The following is a 24,255-nucleotide window of genomic DNA, read 5'->3' as shown; positions in this document are numbered from 1 at the left end:
ATGGTCCCACTGCCAAATCACAAGGTCGAAATTCGGATTTGGATCCTTTCCTGAGCTTGGGAGGCGGAGCCTTCTGAGCAAATCACACGGATCGTTAGATTCAAAATCCAACGGCTACAAATAGAAGGTCATTTTAAAAATTATAATAATTGTAGCCGTTAAATCAAAATCTAATGGCACATGTGAGTTGCTTAGGAGGCTCCGCCTCCCAAGATTAGGATAGGATCCAAATCCGTCGAAATTCATCACTTTTGTACAAGAATTTACATATTTTTCACTGAATTACGTCACTACAGTTGTATTTTGAATTAGACATGCATCGCGATTTATGAAAGTTAAAAAATATAACAAGATATGATAGACTTAAAATAGTTGTAATTAGAGTTTCTATTTCGAGAAGTCTTTTTTTTTCTTTTTTTTTTTCTGGTTAGATCAAATTAGATGCAATCTCATGTGAGAGAGGACCTAACTTTGACTGAAAGCCTGAAGTTGAAGGGGTGTTGTCAATTTTCAGAGTCAAGCATCCAGTGTGATGGGGTCCATGGAAATGCTGGCTGATGGGTCTCTATATATGTTCAAGTAGGTAAGACTTAATGTGAAAAAAGAAAAAAGAAAAAAGAAAAAAAAAAACCTAATTATTATATATTATTTCAACGGTATTTCAGTTCAATCTCGCAATATCATATATTGTACTAGTATCTTAAATCATATCACATAATATCATGTATTTACATAATATCACAATAATTTTTCGTTACATGAAATTCTTCGTACACTTCCGACTCCAAGTTCATTGCATACACCCTCCCTACCTGTTAGAATTCATTTGTCCCACATCAGCCACAAAGCTTGAGAACAAGTCCTTTAAATAGAATTACCTCACTCTAACTAACACCAAGGTATTTTGTATTAAAACCTCACACCTAATAGATTGAGCAGGTGGCCAAGTGGGGATAGTATCGGTGTTGTTGGAGTGGGCCCATGACCCGTCTACCTGAAATTTAAGATGGTATCAGAGCTAGGGGATGGGTTCATACATCCACGTGAACGAGTGGGTCTCCTATGGCCCCGCACAAATAGGTGAGCCCTGATATGGCTCCACGTAGGCCAAAAGATGTCACGTGCATTGGTCCAGCGCGAACGGGTGAGCCCCATCTTGGCTCCACTTGGTTGCCGATGTGTGAAACTCCATGTGTGACCCATAAAATAGGGTCTCACCTACGGGGGAGTATTAGAATTCATTTGTCCCACAACGGCCACAAAGCTTGAGAACAAGCCTTTTAAATAGAATTACTCCAATCTAACTAACACCAAGGCATTTTGTATTAAAATCTCACACCTGATGGATTGAGCAGATGGCCAAGTGGGTACAGTATCAGTGTTGTTGGAGTGGGTCCATGGCCGTCTACCTGAAATTTAAGACTACCCACATACTTGGTGAATATGTAATTGCATTCACCCAATTACTTGGTGAATATGTATGTGCTATAAATGAGGATATGTTTAGTCACCTTCATCTGAGAATTGACTTGACAAGAAATGTTAAGGGGGATTCTCTCAAAAGTGGAAGTCTCTATGAATTCTCTGTCATCTTACAGTTTAACGTTAATTTTCGTGTCAATATTATAAAGCATTGTGTCAAAACATAAGGTGCAAATGTATCACATGAGAAACCCAAATGTCTATTTTTACCATGCACGCATCACATGATAATTGACCAGAAAGCAATGTATCACATGAGAAACGCAACCCCCACATTACCAAACTCACCCTTGCAATCTCCTCAATTTTTTGTTTTCTTTTCTCTTCAACTTCTTTTCCTTTTCCATTTATGGGTTTCACCTTGCTATTTAGTAATTAGGTTTTCTTAGCTTGTGTCCGTAGGGACAGTGGGACCGTTCTATCGGAATCTGACTTCTTCTAATTTCTAAGAGGGGTAAAGAAGTAGGTTGCCTTGGCATCTGCAGTCTGAGTTATAATGTGTAATTTGAGTCGCATAATCTCTTATGACATTGACTAACTTTTTCCCTTTTAGGTATAATCCTTCTTATTCAATATTTATATTATCTATTTCATTTAAAAAATGTGAAGACATTGTTATGATAACCATGATGAACCAAGCAAAATAGAATACAATATTTCGTGTACAAGTGGAGTGACAAGTATATTGCTCTAGATGTTACTATGACATGTTACATCTAAATCTAGAAGGGTTGTATGTAAATCCTTTTCGTTAAAATGGCTCTTCCATGAGAAAATTTCAAACTTCCAATTTTCCTCAAGCTTTTTCAAACTATCTAACCTAGAAGTAGAACATTCTCAAGTGATTTAATTGCTCCATATGAGGGAAAATTAAGAATAAAACCCTCATAGGCTAACATATTGCAATGTAAACCTATATATAAGTATTGAACAGAGATCTACTACGGACCTCATTGTCTGGAGCCGAAAGCTAGACTAGGCAATTTGGACCATTTAAATTAAAACTGACGGTTCTTATTAACTCACTCATCTGCTAACCCACCTCACACAAACCAAATCTCCCCCAATTTTCTGATCCATGCTCTGAACATTAAGTTATAGAGATGATCCAAATTCAGAAACATCATATAGTTATGACTTGTTTGTTCATTCCAATGTCCACTTAGGGGACAATATAGTTTTGACTATAAAGAACGTGGAGGGATCCCTAAGCAAAGCTTTATAATCACAATTTAAGGCAATTATTATAAAAAAACCCACTTTTCTTTACTTTTTTAAATCTTGAGAATTTCCAAGGCATCTTTAGAAGCCCACCCCGTGACTCCACTAGTTGAGTGCCATTTGAGAAAGGAAGTTGCTCTATTTCCTATTATAAAGACATTGAAACGAAATTATAAGGTTGCTAAGAGTAGTGTTTCTTTTATATTTAACTTTGAATCTCTTTTTGTATAACGATTTCTAACCATATTAAAGACTTTATGCATCTTATTTTATGGATGTGAAATCCAAGCCACTTTAGCTAAGTGCACTAAACTCACTACGTACGACACTACTGGACGATTGCCTGAATCCCAGACCTTTCCCCGCCACTTACTCAATGTCGTCGTGTATTTAGCTTCTCTTATTTTTGTCAAAATCCGTGACGATTCAATTTAAATTTAGATAATAAAAAAATGACATTTAAATTAAATTATAACATCGCTCGAATAGAAATATGTATTATAGCAACTTAATTTTTTCAGTTTGCACGATTCATCAACGTTCAACAGCTTGCCGCTTATATTATTTTATTTATACAACTAAAAAGCAGGGGATTAATTACCTAATTCAACTAAAATTGTTGTCGAAGATTCTAACTATGTCTGAGTGCATGCATGGGTCCAATTCCAAACAGACAATATAGTGGCAAAAAGAAAGAGGCTCGCCATTTCTCGACCATTTCACCACAATTTACGGATTAAAAAGGTTTTGATTTCATTATCTTGTCTAACGAGGGAAAAAAATTTATTAGTTTGTCTTTAAATTTAGTCATGATGAGCCGGGTTGGTTCAGTTGGTAATAGCATGTTTGTAGTTAATCTTAAATTCAAGTTTGATCTTCGCTATCAGCATCAGGGCCGGCCCAGGTCCAGTGCAAGCAGGGCAACTGTCCGGGGTCCAAAAATATTGGGGGCATCAAAATTATTAGGGTGATATATTTATATATGTTTTCATAAGAGTATAAATTTATAAAACTTGTGAGACATAAATTTAAGTAGAAGAGGTGGTTTGGTCATTTGAAAATAATGAGTGGTCTTGAGTTCAAAACACCACATGTGCTTATTTACTTTCTAATTTTTACAAATTTCTTTTCGTAAGAGTATAAATTTATAAAATTTGGTTAAAGGATCAAGAAGTTTAATTAGAAGCAATGGTTTTTGTTGTTTAAAATTAACAAGAGGTCCTAAGTTCGAAACGCTATGTGCATGTTTATTTTTTTTGAATTTTTACAAATTTTTGTTTGGTTGTTAATTTATTTTTTGTTTGGTTGTTAATTTATTTTTAGTTACTAGCTAGTAGCTATGTGGGTTGTTATTTTTAAATATTCGTTTCAATTCAAGTCTAATCTTCAACAATGAGTAATACGTAGACCAAATTTTTAGCGCAAATTTGTAAATTATATGACGTGTTATCAAAATATTTAATTTAATGCCCATTCATTACTAATACATATCAATTAAAGACTCGAAAACATCATTATTTTTTTAGTCCCATATTGACAAGGTTAGTAAATAAGAAAAAACACCTCATGATTTATACAAAAACACTTTCAAAGTTCAAATGGAAAACAAAATTCATCATCTATCAACTTATAAGCCCAGAGTTGTTTGGTTTTCTTCTCTCAATACAAAATAAATTAGTCTTTTTGTGTTTCTAAATTATTGAGTTTGAAGTGCTTTTCTAAGTATAATTTTATCAATGTCTTACGTGTGAAAATAAATAATTTTCTTATATGAAGTTAGGGCACTTTTTTCGGCGTTGCCCTGGGCCTCAAAAATCTCTGGACCGGCCCTGATCAGCATTCTAGTTGGTGTACGATATGTAAGGTTCTACGTCAATTCATACTAGTGGGAGCTGACAGTTAGGTTTCACGCGTAAGTCTTTTCAACTTGAGGTTGTGAGTATACTTAGACGCTAATGGTGAGAGTAGTTAAACTTTTTCATCATCAAATATTTAGTCATGATTATACATTAATCTGCTATAGTTTTTAAAAGAAAATACTCTAATTTACAAAATAAGATTTTAACTCAATTGCAAAGAAACGAATGTACTGTTGTTTTGGTTTGTTAAATTAACACGCGGCATAATAAGGAGATCGGGTTGACTTATGTGCTTCAAAAGGATTCTTCCGGTATATGTGGTGCTTCGACAATATTCTTTTAACAACTAGCAAGTATTTAGTAGTTTCGAGAGTCGATCATGTATGGTTGAACGAAATGTAAACCATGCCCATTAAGCATAATTAAGCATTTTTTTAATGTCTAGATTTACATTAGTCTCATGGTTAGTACATTAGGATTGGACCATTCGGAATAAGCTATGTTTTATGGTGTAAAAAGAGGGTATCTTTTATTATATTAGGAAAAAATGGTGTGCTCCTCTCAGCAGCAGGTTAATATTTATATGAGTAAGTGTAAAGCACAGGACAAGAGTAGACGCAAAGAAAAGTCAATTGTCAAAGCAGAAATCGGCTTTTAAGGAAAAGCACAAATCGGCTTCTCTGATCTGTCTCTGGCCATGCTTATTTTTCAACCTTTCGTTGTTTTCAAAAATAGTTTTTAAAATAGCATTTTTGGCACTCAGGTGCACGAAACATTTATTTTGAAGAAAGAAAAAAAAAAAGACTAACGGGTGGTCAAGTCTCGACAAAACATTTTTAGAAGTTGGAAAAATTTATAGAGATATTTTAGCATTTTTCTGGTTACAATTCACATGTTAAAAATTTGATTTCTTATGTAATAAGGGGTTTAAATAATAAAAAATAATGTGCTAACTATCTAAATCACTGACAATAGAATAATTGACTACAAGAATAAAACAAACATGAAGGACAAAATTACATTTGAAAGTAAGAGTATAAAACTACAAGCTAAAGTTTTTAAGATTATATATTAAAATCTCTATTTTTGTTTCTAATTCGAAAGAATTTTCAAAATATCACATCACTCATCTGTTAAATAAAAATATAAAAATATGAAGATAATTTAAAAAAGAACATGATGTCATTTCTAACTATTTTTTTTAATTATTATTATTTTTTTCCATAACGGAGTAGATTTGAGAACTTTTAATTAATGAGCAATATGATTTGAAGTCGGATTTCTTTTAACCTTGAAAATAAAGTATCGTTAAACTGCATGGTTGTGAATATGTATCAAAACATATAGTTGATACAACTCCTTTTCTTTTTCTTGCAAAGTGACTATAAATCCATGCCCAATTTTACCCAAAGAAAGTAATATCATGATTATAGCTACCCGCCCTGATGGCGTGCACTACTAATCTAAGTAGTTTAGGATGTGCTTAAGTGATCCAATTTTACCAAAAGAAAGTAATTTCTAGTCTTTAGCATGATTATAGCTACCCACCCTTATAGCGTGCTCTGCTAATCCGAGTAATATAGGATGTGCTTAAGTGATCTCGCACATCAAGCAATGTCGACCAAATTAGAAATCTTTTACCCACTTAGGTTTAGGCTCTATTTACATTATACAATCAATTACTTTAATGTCTTACTCAATTACTAACCTTCATACCAGGCTCGACAATGGAAATAATTTTTGTGCTCTTTTTTCATACACTTTGTTCTTCTTATGTACACCTTTATTTATTTAATCTTTGAATTAATTACTTAAATGGAATCCATGAGCAAAAATACATAGAAGGATAGTGCTATTGATACACTTATTTTCACTTCCCACACACTCTTATTAATTTTTTTGCCATTGATCTTCTCGATTTCATTCGATCTGAGGGCCAAATATTGAGACAGGCGTGTGAGAAGTAAAAATGAATGTGTGAATAACACTACCCTACAATGAAACATGCGAAAGAAAAAATGTCCAAAAATTGTAAATTTGTCATTTCAACTTTCCAAAATCATCAATTTGTCATATAAACTAAAATTTTAAGCAATTTGTCATATCATTTTGTCATCTTACCCTAACGCCGTTAAGTTGGTAACATCATGCTTGTAGTTAATCTTGAATTCAAGTTTGATCTTTGCTGCCAGCATTTTAGTTGGTGTACGATATGTAAAGTTCTACGTCAATCCATACTAGTGGGAGTTGACAGTTAGGTGTCATGCGTAAGTCTTTCCAACTTGAGGTTGTGGATATACTCTAGTGCTGGTGTGAGAGTAGCTAAATTTTTTCATCATCAAATATTTAGTCATGATTATACATTAATATGCTTTAGTTTTTAAAAGAAAACACTCTAATTTACAAAATAAGATTTTAACTCAAATGCAAAGAAACAGATGTACCATTGTTCTGGTTTGTTAAATTAACATGCAGCATAATAAGGAAGTTAGGTTGACTTATGTGCTTCGAAAGGATTCTTCCGGGTATATGTGGTGCTTCAACAATATTCTTTAACAACTAGCAAGTACTTGGTAGTTTCGAGAGTCAATCATGTATGGTTGAACAAAATGTAAACCATGCCCATTAAGCATAATTAAGCATTTTAAAGGAAGTTTTAACGAAATACTTCCGGTACTGTTTACTTTTAACGAAAACCCACATTTTTACCTTTCCTAATACTATGTACTTACACATTTATTTGTCAATTTTCATTAAAACTAAAGTTTTTTAGGACTTTTCGTTGATTTTTTTTTAATGTCTAGATTTACAATTAGTCTCATGGTTAATGCATTCGGATTGGACCCTTCAAAATAAGCTTTGTTTTATGCTGTAAAAAGAGGGTATCTTTTATTATATTAGGGGGAAATGGTGTGCTCTTCTCAGCAGCAGGTTAATATTTGAGTAAATTACATAAAACTACCTTAACTATTTGGTTAGTCACAGTTTCATACCCCATCTTTAAAAAATTTCAATGTCATACCTTATATTCGAATTTGTTGCAATGTCATACTTTCAATCAATTGTCTATCAATTCCTTTGTTAAATGCTGACGTGGCTTGAGACAATGCCCCATTTCTATTAAAAATTTAATTAAATAATTAAAAATTTTAAAATACAATTATTTAAATATTTTTATAAAAAGAAGGTGGGACCCACCCACCTTTTTCCTATCCCACCTATGTCCCCCCCCCCCAACCCTTCCTCCCTTAACTTCAAAACCCCACCGCCGCGCACCCTCTCTTCCTCCATCTCCTCCTCCCTTCCATGGCACTCCTCCCATTCCCCATCCCCCTCATCCTCTTCCTCCTCTTCCTCCTCCTCTACCTCCACTAACCTCCCCACACCTCTCCTCCTTTCTCTCTCGATCTTTCCCCCGTCTCTTCCGGTCTTCTCCGTTCTCTTCAAATCTCCACACCCAGAGAAAAAAATGGAAAAGCGAGAGGCCAATGCAGATGCGACCAGGTCATGGTTCGAGGCCCACGTAGGGAAAAACGCATACGCCAGGAAGGTGATGGAGAAGATGCAGACAGTTCAGGATCAAGTCGTACGAAAGGGATGCAGACGGTGTCGGCGGTGACGACCCAGAATGCAATTTGTTCTATTGACAACCCAGAATGACAATGACTCGGGAAGGTGGGATGCGAATTGATTCTTAATGGGTTTTGAGGTGATGAAATTTTGGTTTTGGATTTGATTTTTGGGGGTTCTGGGGGTGGGATGATGAAATTTGATTTTGGATTAGGTTTGATTTTTTGTTTGAGGTCTGATGGGATTGGTGCCGTCCAACGACTGATGAATGGGGAATGAGATATAAAGAAGGTAGGGGGGACGGGTGAGATAGGAAGAATGTGGGTAGGTCCCACCTTCTTTTTATAAAAATATTTAATTAAATTTTTAATAGAAAGTGGGCTCCGTCTTAAGCCACGTCAGCATTTAATAGAGGAATTGACAGACAACTGACGGAAGGTATGGCATTGCAACAAATTTGAAGATAAGGTATGATATTGAAATTTTTTAAAGAAGGGGTATGAAACTTTGACTGACCCAATAGTTGAGGTAGTTTTATGTAATTTACCCTTAATATTTATATGAATAAGTGTAAAGCACACGACAATAGTAGACGCAAAGAAAAGTTAATTGTCAAAGCAGAAATCGACTTTTAAGGAAAAGCACAAATAAGCTTATGTTGTCATAGCCCGTCCCGAATTATTTTATCGTCAGTATGAAATGTCTATTTTGCCCATGGACGTTGCGGTTTGTTGTGTGTGACATGCTTTTAGAGGTGTCCAATATGTTAAGTTCCTAAATTTTTGGACCCAACTAGAACTTAAGCTTTTGTTGTTTTAGTTGGTAACCCAAATTAGGACCACTCACACACACCCAAGCAACCTGTTGACCATTCTCTCTCTCTCATTCTCTCGGATTTTATCCATTTTCTGTACAACGTACGGACAACCTTCAACCTTCACTTCCAATCATGGATCGAGGGTGTAGTTGACATCTTTGAACTCCTAGTATGCTTAGGAGTTGTTCTATACCTTTGGTTGGACGTGAAACCCTCGAAAACTCGAAAACCCAAGAACCCAAGAACCTCGATTTTGTGTTCTATTCATGCACTCGTGATTTTGAAGTTTTGATGGAGTTTTAAGGTTATAGGAAGCCTTAAAACATCTTCACGAAGCTCGGGGAAGAAAGTTTAAATGTTTTGGACGTCGGGAAGTCCTAGTTCATGAGTTTCAAATTTTGGCCTGATTATCGAGGGTTCTCCGGCGAGATTTCGTGGATTTTAGGGCTTGAAAGTGGTATGAATATGTTCTTCTCATCTTAAGCTTCAATTTGGTTCAAATTTCATGAATTTTGGTGAAGAAATGAAGAAGATATTGAAGTTTTAAAATTTCCTAGTTTCCGGTGATCGCAGCGGTGATCGGCGCCGGACTCCGGCAAACCAAGGAAGAAGGAAAAGAATATTCCGTCAAAGTTAAGGGAATATTCTGACACCGTCAGGTAACTTTAACGGCATATTCTAGTTTTTAATGGAATATTCCTTAACGCCGTTAGGGAATCCATTGGGTGTGCCAGGCACATGCCTGCACGTGAGCTGCGAGTCTGGCCACGCCTTAACCGGCACGTGAAGGCGCGTGGGGTCATGAAATTTTTTTCTAAAATTTGGGGATGCTTCTAAGGTTGAGTAGGTCATGGTAGTATATTCAAATACCCCATTTGAGCATTGTTTGAGAGGTTATTTCCTAGTTTTGTGTATGTGCTTTAAATAACGTTTATTCAGTTATTTCGCATATAAGTGAGACCTATCAGGAGGACGAGCGCCATCAATCGAGGCTCGGGGGCTACGACCCTTCGACATATCAGTGATTGGGCTTTTGGTTTTCCGTATATACTTATATACTTGAGATTTTTCCCATAAAATGAATTTGAATGATTATGCGTTTTTGAAATGCCATGCAAAGTATCTGTCTATTTATTTATGCATTAGTAGTTGCATATACTTATGATTGGTGCTGCGGACGCACATGTAAGTGCTAGGTAAGTTCATAAATTAAAGATATAAGATTGCTTCAATTATGTGAGATATGTTGTGATGTATTGAGAGCTCATAAACCTGCATCCCAGTGTTAGAGCTCCCGCCCAGAGTTATGGCACAGTCCTTCATGTGACGTTCACCTCCCTCACCATATGCTCACCTTGGATCCAAATTAGGTGCACAGACTTGACGTACAGACCACTTTAGGTGGTTCTGACTCGTAGGTGACCCGTGATTATTCGCACAGTCTTCACATGATCGTAGCACTAGAGCATATTTATTTTACACCTAGTCCTGTTGTACATACCACTTTAGGTGGTTCCGACACGTGTGCAGGATTTGACTTGATATGATTGAGATTGGTTATGAGCTATATACTCAGCCGTGCAGGTCATGTTAGGTAGATCTGGCTGTTATGATATATGGCACTGATATATTTAACTAGATTACTTTGGCATGATATACTTCTATGGATTTTAGGGGTGGGTTCAAAAAACCGAAAACCGAAAAAAACCGAAAACCAAACCGAACGAAAAAACCGAACCGAATTGAAAAAACCGAACCGAACCGAATTCTTTTGGTTCGGTTCGGTTTTAGTGATCTAGAAACCGAACCAAACCGAACCGAACCGAATTAATTAAATTAATTTTTTTATTTAATTATTTGTTTTGGGTATTATTTTCTAAACCCAATTTGTAAGTTAAAATGTGCTAACCCAATGTGTTGCCAAACTTTAAGCTCAAAATATTAAAAAAAGGCCTATAAAAACTCTAAACCCTAACCTATTATTTCTCCCCCATATAAGGTTCCAGAACCAAACCTCTTCCCGAAGTACCTACATCCATCTCCATAGCACTGTCTACTTCTGTGCCAGCTTTCTTTTCCAAATCTACTCTCATATAACATGTAACATAATCTATAAACATTTATTTCGGGTAGATTACTTGGGTAATTTGTGATGGAAAAGAATCCAACACACACTAAATAAATCCACCCACGCATTACCTTTACTAATCAAGTTGTCAACATGCAGTTACAAGCAAACAACACTGATCTTTGAACAACATCATACAATTTAACTTTTCTAAGTCATTTGTACGTTTTTTGTGTTGTGAGGTTGTTAGTTTGGACTTTGAAAGACTTTATTGATGATTTTAGTTCAACTTTAAATGTTTATTTTCATTGTCTTTGATTATAGTTAGAATGTTTATGTTATGATTGTGTTGGATATGTTAAAATTTAAAATTTCAATGTTTTTCATTTTTTGAAAAAAAATAAAAACAAAAAACCGAAACCGAACCGAAAAAAAACTGAACCGAAAAAAACCGAAAAAAATTTGAACCGAACCGAACCGAACCGAACCGAAATTTCAGTTTGGTTTCGGTTTTGGCAAAAAACCGAACCGATTTAAACCGAACCCACCCCTAATGGATTTTCATCTTAAGCATGAATTCTGATATAGCATATATTATATTTTTTCTGGGAAAATTATACAGGTTTTACGGTAAGGGGTTAGAACTTTTGAGAAATGAAATGATTTTGAAAAACTTTGTTTTTGCCCGCTCATATTTTCTATTTTGCGCCCCTTTAGGTTTTAGGTAGAAGTGCTTAGGTGGATCACGAGGATTTCGGTGGGGATTCTGACATAAAATCATAAAATTAGGATCACCCTTGGGTGTTGTACATTTAGTACTTGTCTTGCTTGACTGCATCTAGGATATTTATGCTCTGGTTGTGTATTTCACACTTAATCTCGCTCGCACTCTATATTATCTAGTACTGCTAGTAATTTGGTTTTTATTCATTCGCATTTCCCTTATATCTTTATTACTTCCGCACTGTGCACATGATTACGTCACTCCCACGTGACGGCCAGCACGCCCTGATTTAGGTCGAGGTGTGTCATATGTGATCTGCCTGTAGCCATGCTTATTTTTCAACCTTTCACAAAGAAAAGACTAACAGGTGGTCAAGTTTCGACAAAACATTTTTAGAAGTTGGAAAATTTTGGTAGAGATATTTTAGCATCTTTCTGGTTACAATTCACATGTTAAAAATTTGATTTCTTATGTAATAAGGGGTTTTAATAATAGAAAACAATGTGCTAACCATCTAAATCACTTACAACAGAAATAATTGACTACAAGAATAAAACAAACATGAAGGACAAAATTACATTTGAAATTAAGAGTATAAAACTACAAAACTAAAGTTTTTAAGATTATATATTAAAATCTCTATTTTTGTTTCTAATTAGAAAGAATTTTCAAAATGTCACATCACTCATCCGTTAAATAAAAATATCATAATATGAAGATATTTAAAAAAGAACATGATGTCATTTCTAACTATTTTAATTTTTTTAATTGACTACAAGAATAAAACAAACATGAAGGACAAAATTACATTTGAAATTAAGAGTATAAAACTACAAAACTAAAGTTTTTAAGATTATATATTAAAATCTCTATTTTTGTTTCTAATTAGAAAGAATTTTCAAAATGTCACATCACTCATCCGTTAAATAAAAATATCATAATATGAAGATATTTAAAAAAAAACATGATGTCATTTCTAACTATTTTAATTTTTTTTTTCATAACGAAACAGATTTGAGAACTTTTAATTAATGGGCGATATGTTGAACTTGGATTTCTTTTAACCATGAAAGTAAAGTATCATTAAACTACATAGTTGTGAATATGTATCAAAACATATAGTTGATTCCCTTTCTTTTTCTTGCTAAGTGATGATAAATCCATGCCCAATTTTACCGAAAGAAAGTAATTTCTAGTCCTTATCATGATTATAGCTCCTTACCCTGATGGTGTGCACAACCAATTTGAGTAGTTTAGGATGTGCTTAAGTGATCCAATTTTAGCAAAAGAAAGTAATTTCTAGTCTTTATCATGATTATAGCTACCCACCCCGATAGTGTGCGCTACTAATCCAAGTAATATAGGATGTGCTTAAGTGATCTCGCACATCAAGCAATGTCAACCAAATTAGAAATCCTTTACCCACTTAGGTTTAGGCTATATTTACATCATACAATCAATTACTTTAATGTCTTACTTAATTATAAACCATCATTCCAGGCTCGACAATGGAAATAATTTTCGTGCTCTTTTTTTGTACACTTTATTCTTCTTATGTACACCTTTATTTATTTAATCTTTGAATTAATTACTTAAATAGAATCCATGAGCAAAAATACATAGAAGGAAAGTGTTATTCATACACCTATTTTTACTTCCCACACACTCTTGTTAATTTTTTTGCCATTGATCTTCTCGAATTCATTCGATCCAAGGGCTAAAATTTGAGACAAGCGTGCGAGAAGTAAAAATGAATGTGTGGATAACACTACCTTACATTGAAACATGCGAAAGAAAAAATGTTCGAGAATCATTTCCATTATAAAAGGGATTTTTTTGAAATATCATATGAACTTGTACACAGTTTTCAATTTGTCATATAAATTAAAATTTTAAGCAATTTGTCATATCAACTTTCTGAAACCATCAATTTGTCATCTTACTATAACGCCGTTAAGTTTTTCATCCAAAATAAGTCATGTGTGTGGCACATGACTTGTGTTCAAGATTATTTCTGTCATTTTAACACCCCACTTCCTTCTATTAAGTTGCATTTGATCAAAACAATTATAGGGTTTCTAAAGCCTCAATTCTAGGGTTTCTGTCATTTAGACATTTTGTTAATGTCAAATTTTTTCGGATGAAGACAATGTTGTGAACTTTAAGCATTGTTTCCTCAGTATTTGGTGTTTTTTATTTTGATCATAATCAAGCAATGGAACAATATTTTTGATATGGTAGCAATCAAATGATTTTGCATTGCATTCTCGTATGGTTGCTCAAAATATGCTAAGATACACAAGTGGGTGAGTTTAGTTGGAATGCCACAAAATAAAATTTTATATGGGCTCCTTTATACGAGAAACTGGTTGAGAACTTGTATGGTGCCAGAAATGGAGTTGTAAATGCACATACATTACTCGAACACAATGATCCGCATGAATACCATCAAACACAAAATTTAAGGGTTTTACTAAAGAAAAATAAAGAATTTGTAAAAAGTCCTTAAAATGATAGAAACAACCCTGAACACAAGTCATGTGCCTCGCACATGAATTATTTTGGTTTGAAAAACTTAACGGAGTTAGGATGAGATGACAAATTGATGATTTCAGAAAGTTGGTATGATAAATTGCTTAGAATTTTAGTTTCTATGACAAATTAAAGGGTGTACAAGTTTATATGACATTTCAAAAAAAATTCCTAAAAAGGTAGGTTTAAAAAAAAAAAAAAAACAAGCCCAATATTATGTCAACTTTTCCACTCAAAGCCCGTAATTCATGTGGGCCTGATGATTCAAATCCGCCGATAGGTCCAGATAACTCTTCCATTTTATCAGTATTTTCCCGTTTAAACCCTACTCAGAGCAGAGAAAAAAACCCTAACGATGAAAAGATCCCTGCTTAGAAATGTCTGTTTCTACGCTCGCACTCGTCTTCTCTCTCCTCCCTGCTACAATCCGATCCCTAAAGCCCAACTCGGCCCTCCGCTCGCTGCTTCGACTCGGCCCAGACTCAGCTTCTACTCCACCGAGTCACCCTCACCCAGGAAAGAGGCTTCCAATGATGCAGGGGATGATGGTGTCAGTAATGAAGGTAATTAAGATTTTCTGAGAAATATAAATTTTGGGTTTTCTGGGAAATTTTTAGCTTTTAATTATTTGCTATTTCGTGTGAAAATTTTGGAAATTACAATCGCAATTTGATTGATTTAAAGATGCTATTTTTATTTTTATGTTTTAATCACTTGCAGTTTGCAGTATTCATGGCTTGGAAAAAAAGTTGGAATTTGTTGAGTTTCTGGGTTTTTTTTGGGGGGGGGGGGGTTAGTACTTTTATTTGATCCGAAATTTTAAATAAATTTTGTGTCTCGTGTTTTTTTTTTTTTCCAATAAAAATTCGATCTTGCAAGATTAGTAGGAGGAAAGATGCTTACTTTTTTGGAGGTTAAATTTAATATTTCAATCTTTGGTTTTGATGATGTGGTTTCAGAGCTGAAAATGCGAATTGATTCCTACTATAGTGGGAATCAGGAGGCATTGCCATCAATCTTTGAAGCAATTCTGAAGAGGAAGTTGGCAGGGAAGGACGAAGAGACCGATGAGAAATTGATGGAAGAGATTCTCGGGCACGGGCAGGAGCCGCTGAGTGATGTCGACGATGATGTTGAAGCTGATTCCGATGAATTGTCAGGCAGTGATTTGGAAATTTGATGACGATTAAAGACAATGTGATGAAGGAACATGGATTAAGTACATTGCATTGTGCAGCATGCAACTTTAACGAAAAACTCCCGATATTGTTCACTTTAACGAAAAAATACATTTTTACACTAAAACTCAAAATTTTTAAGTTATTTTCATTAGTTTTCTTTAGAAAAATGTTGTACAAAAGAAGCAAGACCTCCATGGTTTAGTTTCTTCAAATTGTTTTAGTTTTCGGACTCGGATGTCTCTGGTTGTCGATGATCTTAGGTTAAGTTAAATGTGTACTTGCAAATTGGCGAAATCATTGTGTTTACAGAAAAGAAAAGAAGGAACGAAACTCACTTTTATGCAGTCTGCTGTTTAGCTAACTGATTGATCTGATGCACCGGTTTCGACAGATAGAGAACAGAAACTTGAGTTGATCGCAAATGGCTCGAAATGCACGAAAGGAAGCATGAAATCCGGTAGAGCAGACCAACTCTATCATCGAGCAGCAAAACAGACAGACATACAAACAATCGACAGAGGCAGCGAAAAACAGACTGCAAAACGAACTAACTTGTAAAATTGAAGATAGCTAGCTATATTGATGCAGACTTGGTTCACTGACCTTTAAATCCATGGATCTTGCTACGTCACCGGTTAACGGAGCACTTGACGGCAATGCTAACGGAAGTATGAAAGTGGTGGACTACTATAATTTTAGGTATGAAAGTGAAACGAAAAATAAGTATAACCAAAGTGCCATTTTTGAGAAATTTAAGGTAGTAAGATGAAAATTATTTTATTTTTCAAATTACGTTTTCCAGTTTGGGGAGAAAGGAAAATGAAAGAAGGAAAGCAAAGCATTTTAATGGATACCCAAAACCCCACTTTTGATAAACCCTAGAGAGAGAAGGAAGGAACCATGAGACGAACTCTGCTGAGCAATCTCTCTCTCTACACTCGCAATCGCCTTCTCTCTCCTCAAACATTCAACCCAAATCCTACCCCCTCACACGTCCCACTCGCCCGTTCGACTCAGTCCCTGCTCAGCCGGTTCTTCTCCTCGGAGGGCGACTCCTCCGCCGAAAGCCCCAATCCGGCTGCTGATTCGAGCTTGATCCCAACCAAAAAGAAAGATGCTTCCGTCGAAGTTAAGGACGTCAATAACAAAGGTGACCCAACTCTTATTTTTTTCAAGTTTTTTATTACCAAAGATTAAAGTTTTGATCTTTTGGATTTTTTGGGTTTTGGGTCTTGTAATTTTTTCCTTTCTATAGGAAGAAAGTGTGAAATAATTTGATGGAGATTGGATTATTTGGATGTTTTGGCTAATTGGGTTTCTGGTTTAGTGCCAAGGAGGGACAAATTTATTGAATTTAAGTGATATTTGTAACTATTATTCTTTTGCCTTGTAAATTTATAGAGATAAGAACGATTGGGTTTGAAATTTGCGTTGTAATTGTCGTTTTTGGTTTTATAGAGCTGAAGGAGCGGATAGATAAATATTTTAAGGGTGACGAGGAGGCGCTTCCGGCCATACTCGAAGCGATTCTGCAGAGGAGATTGGCTGGGAAGCATGAGGAAACGGATGATGAGCTGATGGATGAATTGCAAATGCAGCCGTTGGATGATGTTAAGGACCAAGAGTTTGAATCGGATTTTGAGGAATTGCATGACACGGATGAAGAGATTGATGACTTGTATAACGCAAAGGATATAGTCATGAAGAGGATGTCAAACGATGAGTACTTCAACATGGATCCCAAGAAGTGGGATGATATTGTTGAGGATGCAATTAAGCACGGGATCATGAAAAATACGAAGGAGTGTGAGGAGATTCTCGAGGATATGCTTAGCTGGGATAAGCTCCTACCAGGTATACACTTATTGTTGCTGGATGTTTGTGTGTTAAGCTTTATGACATTTCGGCATCTGCCCACAGAGTGTTAAAAAAATTTCATTTGTTTGATCTGTTTCGACATGATTGCAATAGTTGTTTTCTTAGTATCATTATTCATAACACGGCTAGACCTTGGTCAAAGGGTAATTTTCCGTGCATTCAATTGTTAGCTGTCAAGCATTTTCTTTGCTTATCACAGAGATGAATATTGTACGAAACTGTTCAAATGTCACCAAAGCTGCATCTTTTGATTCAAACTTGCAATTTTTTGCTTAGTTTTGAATAGGGAAGTGTTATTGGCACTCCAAAAATCTCATTCTACACTCCTCACAAGTGTATTTTTCTTTCCAAATATCGAAAGTTTGGACTGTAGAATGAGATTTTTGGAGTGCCAATAACAATTCCCTTTGAATAACGTGTAATATAATTTGTCTTCTCCAGATGACATGAAAAGGAAGGTAGAAGAGAAGTTCAATGACTTAGGGGATAAGTGTGAAAGAGGGGAGCTTCAACCTGAAGAAGCTTATGAGTTGTTCAAGGAGTTTGAGGATGAGATTGTCATGGACTATTTGCAGAAGATGGAAGCCAACGGCCCCCCACAATTTGATGAGGCTGATGTGTATGACAAGAAGGATCTAGCTGACCCACCAGGCGAAGGGCCAATCCTTAGGTGGCAGACACGGGTAGTCTTTGCTCCTGGTGGTGATTCCTGGCATCCCAAGAATAGAAAAGTGAAACTGTCTGTTACAGTGAAAGAACTCGGGCTTTCAAAGCATCAATTCCGTCGGCTCAGAGACTTGGTTGGAAAGCGGTACCATCCAGGGAAAGATGAGCTTACAATTACTAGTGAGAGGTAAGTCAACTGGCAACTGCATGCCCTCTTTCTCTATTATCATTTGCATTATTAAATGGAGTTCTTAGTGGTTGATTGTTGTTCAGACTGCAGTGCGTGTATCCTAACACTTCCAAGTTCCAACATGGTATTGTTGATTGTGTATTTTATTAGTTAAGCTGAATCAGTGTTTCCGTGATTTCTTGTGAAGATTTGAACACCGAGAAGAAAATAGAAAGGACTGCCTCAGGACACTTCTTTCCCTCATTGAGGAAGCTGGGAAAGCAAACAAACTGGCTGAGGATGCTCGACTTTCGTATGTCAAGAAGAGATTAAGAGCAAATCCTGCATTCATGGAGAGGCTGCAGAACAAGACCATGAAATTGCAAGGAAAGAGCGCAGTACCTGCTTGAGATCTTGATTTCCAGCAGCTCATATAAGTTTCTTGGTCTGGGATGACATTTTCTTGACGTTCAGTGTTTTGATTGGTTGACCCCCGCTCTAAGATTATTATTTTGCTATAGAGTCTATACTCCCAAATGGATATTTGGTGCACGGATCGGTACATTTTGCTAGTTACTAATGTTGGAAGCCAATTGCTTTGCCTTCAAGTCCTTGAAATGTTCACATGGATGTATAACTTGTTAAGGTCAGTGTTGTTTTGAAGTTTATGTGCAATACTTTTAAAGGTCTTTTTGGTTCGGTGAGTTTTTTCGCTGCTAGCTTAATGTACTACCAACGAGTTGCTTTTTTAGCTAATGAGATGGTTAGTGTTACATTTGTTTATACCATATTTAGGGCCTCGTATTTAGATCTCGTACAAATACTCGGGGGACTTAAATGTAATTATGTGATAAAGGAAGGGGCAAATATGTAATAAGTGAGGAGCCCTTATTCTATAAAAGGACTCCTCACCCTAACAATTGAGAGAGGCCTCACTCTCACTCTCGGAGGCCAATTCCTAGGCCTGAGATCCCCTCTCTCATCCTCAGAAGCTCTCAGAAGCTTTCACCATCTTCCTCTCTATTCCCTCAAATAAATACATAATCAGTGTGGACGTAGCCCAAACCTTGGGGTGAACCACGATAACTCTTGTGTCATTTACATTTCATGCAGATTCACGGTCGGATTTACGTTGTACCAAGACCATCCGGTTTTGTGCATCAACATTTGGCGCCGTCTGTGGGAATCGACACAAAAAACTATGTCGGTTCTCTTTCATTTTTTCACTTCCATCGTGAATCTGCAGAATCTGCAAATCTGCAAAATCCGTTTCAAACCTCCAAACACCACTCAACACAACTCAAGAAAACCTCAACTCATCGTTGTTTATTTCACAATGAGCTTCTCTGCTGCTTCAATCTCTGCCGTCTATCACGCATAATCACGTATCCTAATCTAACAGCTGAATACGACGGTAAAAATGATGTCGTTGAATGGCGCCATAGACCTGATGACGACGTTGGACGACATCCCGTTCGGGACGGGGTCGTGGTATCTCTACGCCGGCGTCTCATGCCTACTCGTCCTCTTCGCAGGGCAATTACTACAGGTTCAACGCCATGCAATCCCCGATCCAAAATACTGAGACCGGATCTGGAAGTTATCGGGAAGGAGCGTCTAGAAACATTGAGGTGAATCCTCGTTGTGATCATTACCGCCTTCTTCCTCCTCGATGAGGTAATTGCTGCCATTTTTTTACCAGCGCCGCCGGAGCTCCTTCACCGGAACCAACTAGCGACACGGAAGTCCACGGCCTGAGCTTGAAATCAGAGGAAGACGAAGAAAGAGACCGGGATCGGTGCGACAAAGAAGCAGAGACCAAGAACGTCTCCAGTTTCGAGTACAACCACACCGAGAGCAAGATCTAACCCTTTCCTGATCTGTTGCAGATGCTTAAGGGTTACCACCGCATTCGTCGTTTACGAGGACATCTACGACGCCAAAACACCGTCTGAGTTGAAGGGATCAAACATTCAGAGAGCATCGCCGAAGTCTCACATGGCTCCCCCTAAATCATTCATACTGCCAGTCCCTGCATCCTGGTTACCGAGAGTGGCAGCCCCAGATTGAAGCTTTTGGGATATGTGGCGAAGAGAATCTGGAGCGTCGAGCCTACGGGTCCGCGGCGGCTCAGCTGCAGTACGACGAGAAAAATGTTTCCATTATTTTTTGGTTCTTTGCTTCAGTTCGTTGTTAAGGAAACCAAAGCCCTCCAATCCAAGCTCCACTGGAGATATCGCCAGAACTGAGGTTTACCCGTGAGGTTATTGTTTGGTTAGAAGAAAGGTCTGATGGATTTTGACGAGTACGATTATTTAGAGAAAATAGTAAAATCCACCACCAGACCAGGCAGAGGCAGGACAAGAGTCCCAGCCGAACTTCGACTTCCCCAGCTCCACCACCGCGTCGAAGCAGGACCGTCGAGACCATCAAGGAAAACCTCGAGAACTGCCACCTCATAGCCGAAATCCGTTGCAAGCGAGGGGACACCATGGGAGGTGCTGAAGCTGTGCATGACGGGGATGAACGTCTGGCTGTTCGTCCACAGCGAGGAAATCCCACCGGCCATTAAGCTCTACAGGGATTTTCAAAAAAAAAAAAATAAATAAAAAATATGGAAGAGTGGGGAACAAAAGCAGAAGAGCAGAAAAGAAAAGTACTTTGATGGGATTTTTACAGCTGGAGTACACCAGCTTGTGTTTCAAACAGCAGAAAAAGAAAAAAGAGGCGTGATAGTGGATGGGCACGACCAAGATGTCCAAGAAAAGCAAGTGGAGTTAACCCTTCAGTTTCGCCAAGAGACAGAGACAGTTTTCGCCAAGAGACGGACAGAGATGCAGTGGGAACAAAAGTAGAAAAGAAAAAGGAAAAGGAGGAAAGGGTCTGAAGAAGTTTGTGGAGATGGCATGCGCCAATTGCACACCAATGAAGCAATCCAGCCATCATGTCACTAAGAAAGCAAAAGTAGAAAAAAAAAAAAAAATGGAGGCTCTCCTCGAGAGCACATGGGGACAACGCAAAAGAAAAAGAAAAAATGAGATCTTACTAAAGCCAAAGAAGATGCTCACACTTTCATCATGCATGTTCCTATTTTCTGAGAAAGCTACGGAAAGACCTAGAAGGAAGATAAAGGTTTCCTTACATTAAAGTGATGTAATTTATTTTTCTTATCTTTCGAAGACATCTGTATAAACCCCATCAGAGGGTAAAAAAAAAAAAAAAAAAAAAAAAAAAAAAAAAAAAAAAGAGGCAAAGCCCAAAATAAATGGGCTGGAATGTTGTGTGGAGAGCGAAGGCCCATAAGCTCAAAATAGCTCCAACCAGGCGATCAACAGTACGACCCATACTCAACAATTATTCGGCAACCTGCCACTATTATCTCCAACCAGGTCATCAAAAGTACGCCCAATACTCCACAATTATTCGACAACCTGCCGCTATTACCACCAATCAGGTGATCAAAAGTACGCCCAGTACTTCAAGTCATACATGAGCATTACTCATGTCAATCATACATAAACATTCATGAGCATCACTCATCCAATCATACATAAACATTCATGAGCATCACTCATATCAACATTCATGAGCATCACTCATGTCAACATCCATGTCAATCAACATAAACATCCATAAGCATCACTCATATAAACATCCATAAGCATCACTCATGTCAATCAACATAAACATGCATGAGCATCACTCATGTCAAATCCGCTTCAAAGACTTCATTTACAAGAGCTCTAGCTTCAAAGACTTCATTTACAGAGCTCTAGCTTCAAAAGCTTCATTCACAAGAGCTCTAGCTTCAAAAGCTTCATTCACAAGAGCTCTAGCTTCAAAAGCTTCATTTACAAGAGCTCTAGCTTCAAAGACTTCATTTACAGAGCTCTAGCTTCAAAGACTTCATTTACAGAGCTCTAGCTTCAAAAGCTTCATTTATAAAAGCTCCAGCTTCGAAAACTTCATTTACAGAGCTCTAGCTTCAAAGCTTCACTTGCAAAGCTTCACTTACAAAGCTTCAGTGCAGGGTATACAAATACCACATCCGAACAACCGCCACTTCGGCCCATACATGGATTCAATTTGAAGTCTCCAGCCAACAGACTCTATTGACCGAAGACTTGGGGGACTACATTATGTACCATATATTGGGCCTCAACTGGGCCTCATAAAAAATACTTGGGAGACTCTAGCCCATCACTTATGTATTGAGGAGTGAGCCCTTATTCTATAAAAGGGAATCCCTCACTTTCATTAGAGAGCACCCATTATTCATGTACTGAGGAGTGAACCCTTATTTTATAAAAGGGACTCCCTCACCTTCATTAGAGAGAAACGCCGCCAGCTGAGCAACCGCCTCGCCGCGAGCATCAACTCTAGCCCATCATTTATGTATTGAGGAACGAGCCCTTATTCTATAAAAGGGACTCCCTCACCTTCAAACGCCACAAGCCGAGCCAACCAAGGCAACACAAGCTACAAGCAAAGCGGCCTCGCAACATGTGCTACTTCTAGTTGAGCATCATTTCAGATTGGGCACCGCCTCATATCAAGCATTAGTTCTAGACGACATCTAGTTACTTCGGCCCACACATGGACTGAATTTCAAGTCTCCAGCCAAAAGACTCTCTTGACTGAAGACTTGGGGGACTACTGTTTATACCATATTTAGGGCCTCGTATTTAGATCTCGTACAAATACTCGGGGGACTTAAATGTAATTATGTGATAAAGGAAGGGGCAAATATGTAATAAGTGAGGAGCCCTTATTCTATAAAAGGACTCCTCACCCTAACAATTGAGAGAGGCTTCACTCTCACTCTCGGAGGCCAATTCCTAGGCCTGAGATCCCCTCTCTCATCCTCAGAAGCTCTCAGAAGCTTTCACCCTCTTCCTCTCTATTCCCTCAAATAAATACATAATCAGTGTGGACGTAGCCCAAACCTTGGGGTGAACCACGATAACTCTTGTGTCATTTACATTTCATGCAGATTCACGGTCGGATTTACGTTGTACCAAGACCATCCGGTTTTGTGCATCAACAACATTAATATTGCTCAGTCTGTTATTACTTGAAATATGCTTTGCTTCCACCAGGACAACAGATTATCCTCGATTTGGAATCGGATTCTTTCAGAGCGAACGGTTTCTGCATCGATGCATAACGATAGGTTTGAGATAAGATTCTGCTACTTTATGAACAACAATATCCATCGTTAAAACTCGAAAAAGTTTAAGGGAACCTGATCCATCATAGGGTTGAGAAGGTTTCTGTCTTTCTTTTTCCACCCTTCCCTCCCCGTCCTGCAACGGCGCGCAGTTCCCCCTTTTGCTTTGCCTTTCGATATTCCAAGGCAGTTGGTCCTTGACGAATCAAGCACCCCGTAAGGCGTCCGGAGTATATTTCAAGTGCTCTGCTGAGATGATAAAAAGTGAAAAGCTTGCACAGAAAGTAAAACAGAAAGGAGGAAAAAGGAAGAAAAAGAAGACACTGAACAGCAACTTGATAGAACCTTACATAAGGAGTAACAGAGCAAAAAGAAAGCTACGTTAAACGAATCCTTCGATGTCAAACGACGCAAGATGAACACTGCAAGGCCTTCGGATTCTCAATCTGTTTCTAGTTACACTTCTTCTCATGGACGAAAGGCGAAATGGAGCGAAAAAGCCACGCAGTTTCTCTGCAATGCCTGTTTACTGTGCATTTGTTGCCCTTTAACCGTTGTCTGGTGTTGCATCAAGGTACCGTGCAAGGTTGGATCGCACGCGGCGCAGCACGTAAGGCGCTGCGCTTGTGGATCAGCTGGGAAGAGAGTGTACGCATCTTACTCTTCGTTTTCGGACATTGATTTGGATAGTCTGCCCGGTAAGGCACATAGTGGAACTACATGCTCTAAAACTCGTGGCAACTCAAAAAGTCGGCACTGTAGCATACAAAACGTTGATTAAAGTTTTAAAATTTGTTTAGCTTTATATTAAAACATTTAAATGCAGTTGTTTGCCTTAGGTCTTATTGTATCAGTAATTTAAAGTTATATTATATTTTTGGTCTTCTGATTTTCATCTTGATGTCAAACATAAAAAAT

The 24,255-nt window shown here is 37.3% G+C and overlaps 2 protein-coding genes across 4 annotated transcripts; both read left to right on the top strand.

Moving 5' to 3' along the window:
- Positions 1 to 14,587: 14,587 nt before the first annotated feature.
- On the top strand, positions 14,588 to 15,798 carry LOC126624960 (uncharacterized). Its single transcript, XM_050294019.1, has 2 exons — positions 14,588 to 14,836; positions 15,233 to 15,798. The coding sequence occupies exons 1-2, from the start codon at positions 14,629 to 14,631 to the stop codon at positions 15,451 to 15,453; spliced, it is 429 nt and encodes a 142-aa protein (XP_050149976.1). The 5' UTR covers positions 14,588 to 14,628; the 3' UTR covers positions 15,454 to 15,798.
- A 163-nt stretch (positions 15,799 to 15,961) lies between these two features.
- Positions 15,962 to 24,223, top strand: LOC126624954 (uncharacterized). Of its 3 annotated transcripts, XR_007624270.1 has the most exons (6): positions 15,962 to 16,153; positions 16,257 to 16,604; positions 16,913 to 17,308; positions 17,774 to 18,185; positions 18,376 to 18,813; positions 23,267 to 24,223. XR_007624270.1 is itself a non-coding variant. In XM_050294008.1 (5 exons), exons 2-5 carry the CDS (start codon positions 16,355 to 16,357, stop codon positions 18,575 to 18,577), a joined length of 1,260 nt encoding a protein of 419 aa, XP_050149965.1. In that variant the 5' UTR covers positions 15,962 to 16,153; positions 16,257 to 16,354; the 3' UTR covers positions 18,578 to 18,944. The 3 variants fall into 3 exon arrangements, 2 of the variants coding, with proteins under 2 accessions (XP_050149965.1, XP_050149966.1); XM_050294008.1 differs by lacking the exon at positions 23,267 to 24,223 and having other exon boundaries at positions 18,376 to 18,944; XM_050294009.1 differs by lacking the exon at positions 23,267 to 24,223 and having other exon boundaries at positions 15,962 to 16,604; positions 18,376 to 18,944.
- Positions 24,224 to 24,255: the final 32 nt, after the last annotated feature.

The sequence above is a fragment of the Malus sylvestris genome, chromosome 6 (genome assembly GCF_916048215.2).
Source record: "Malus sylvestris chromosome 6, drMalSylv7.2, whole genome shotgun sequence".
In the NCBI taxonomy this organism is placed as follows: Eukaryota; Viridiplantae; Streptophyta; class Magnoliopsida; order Rosales; family Rosaceae; genus Malus; species Malus sylvestris.
The sequence above is the reverse complement of the archived record's forward strand: the minus strand, read 5'-3'. Positions and strand labels throughout refer to the sequence as shown.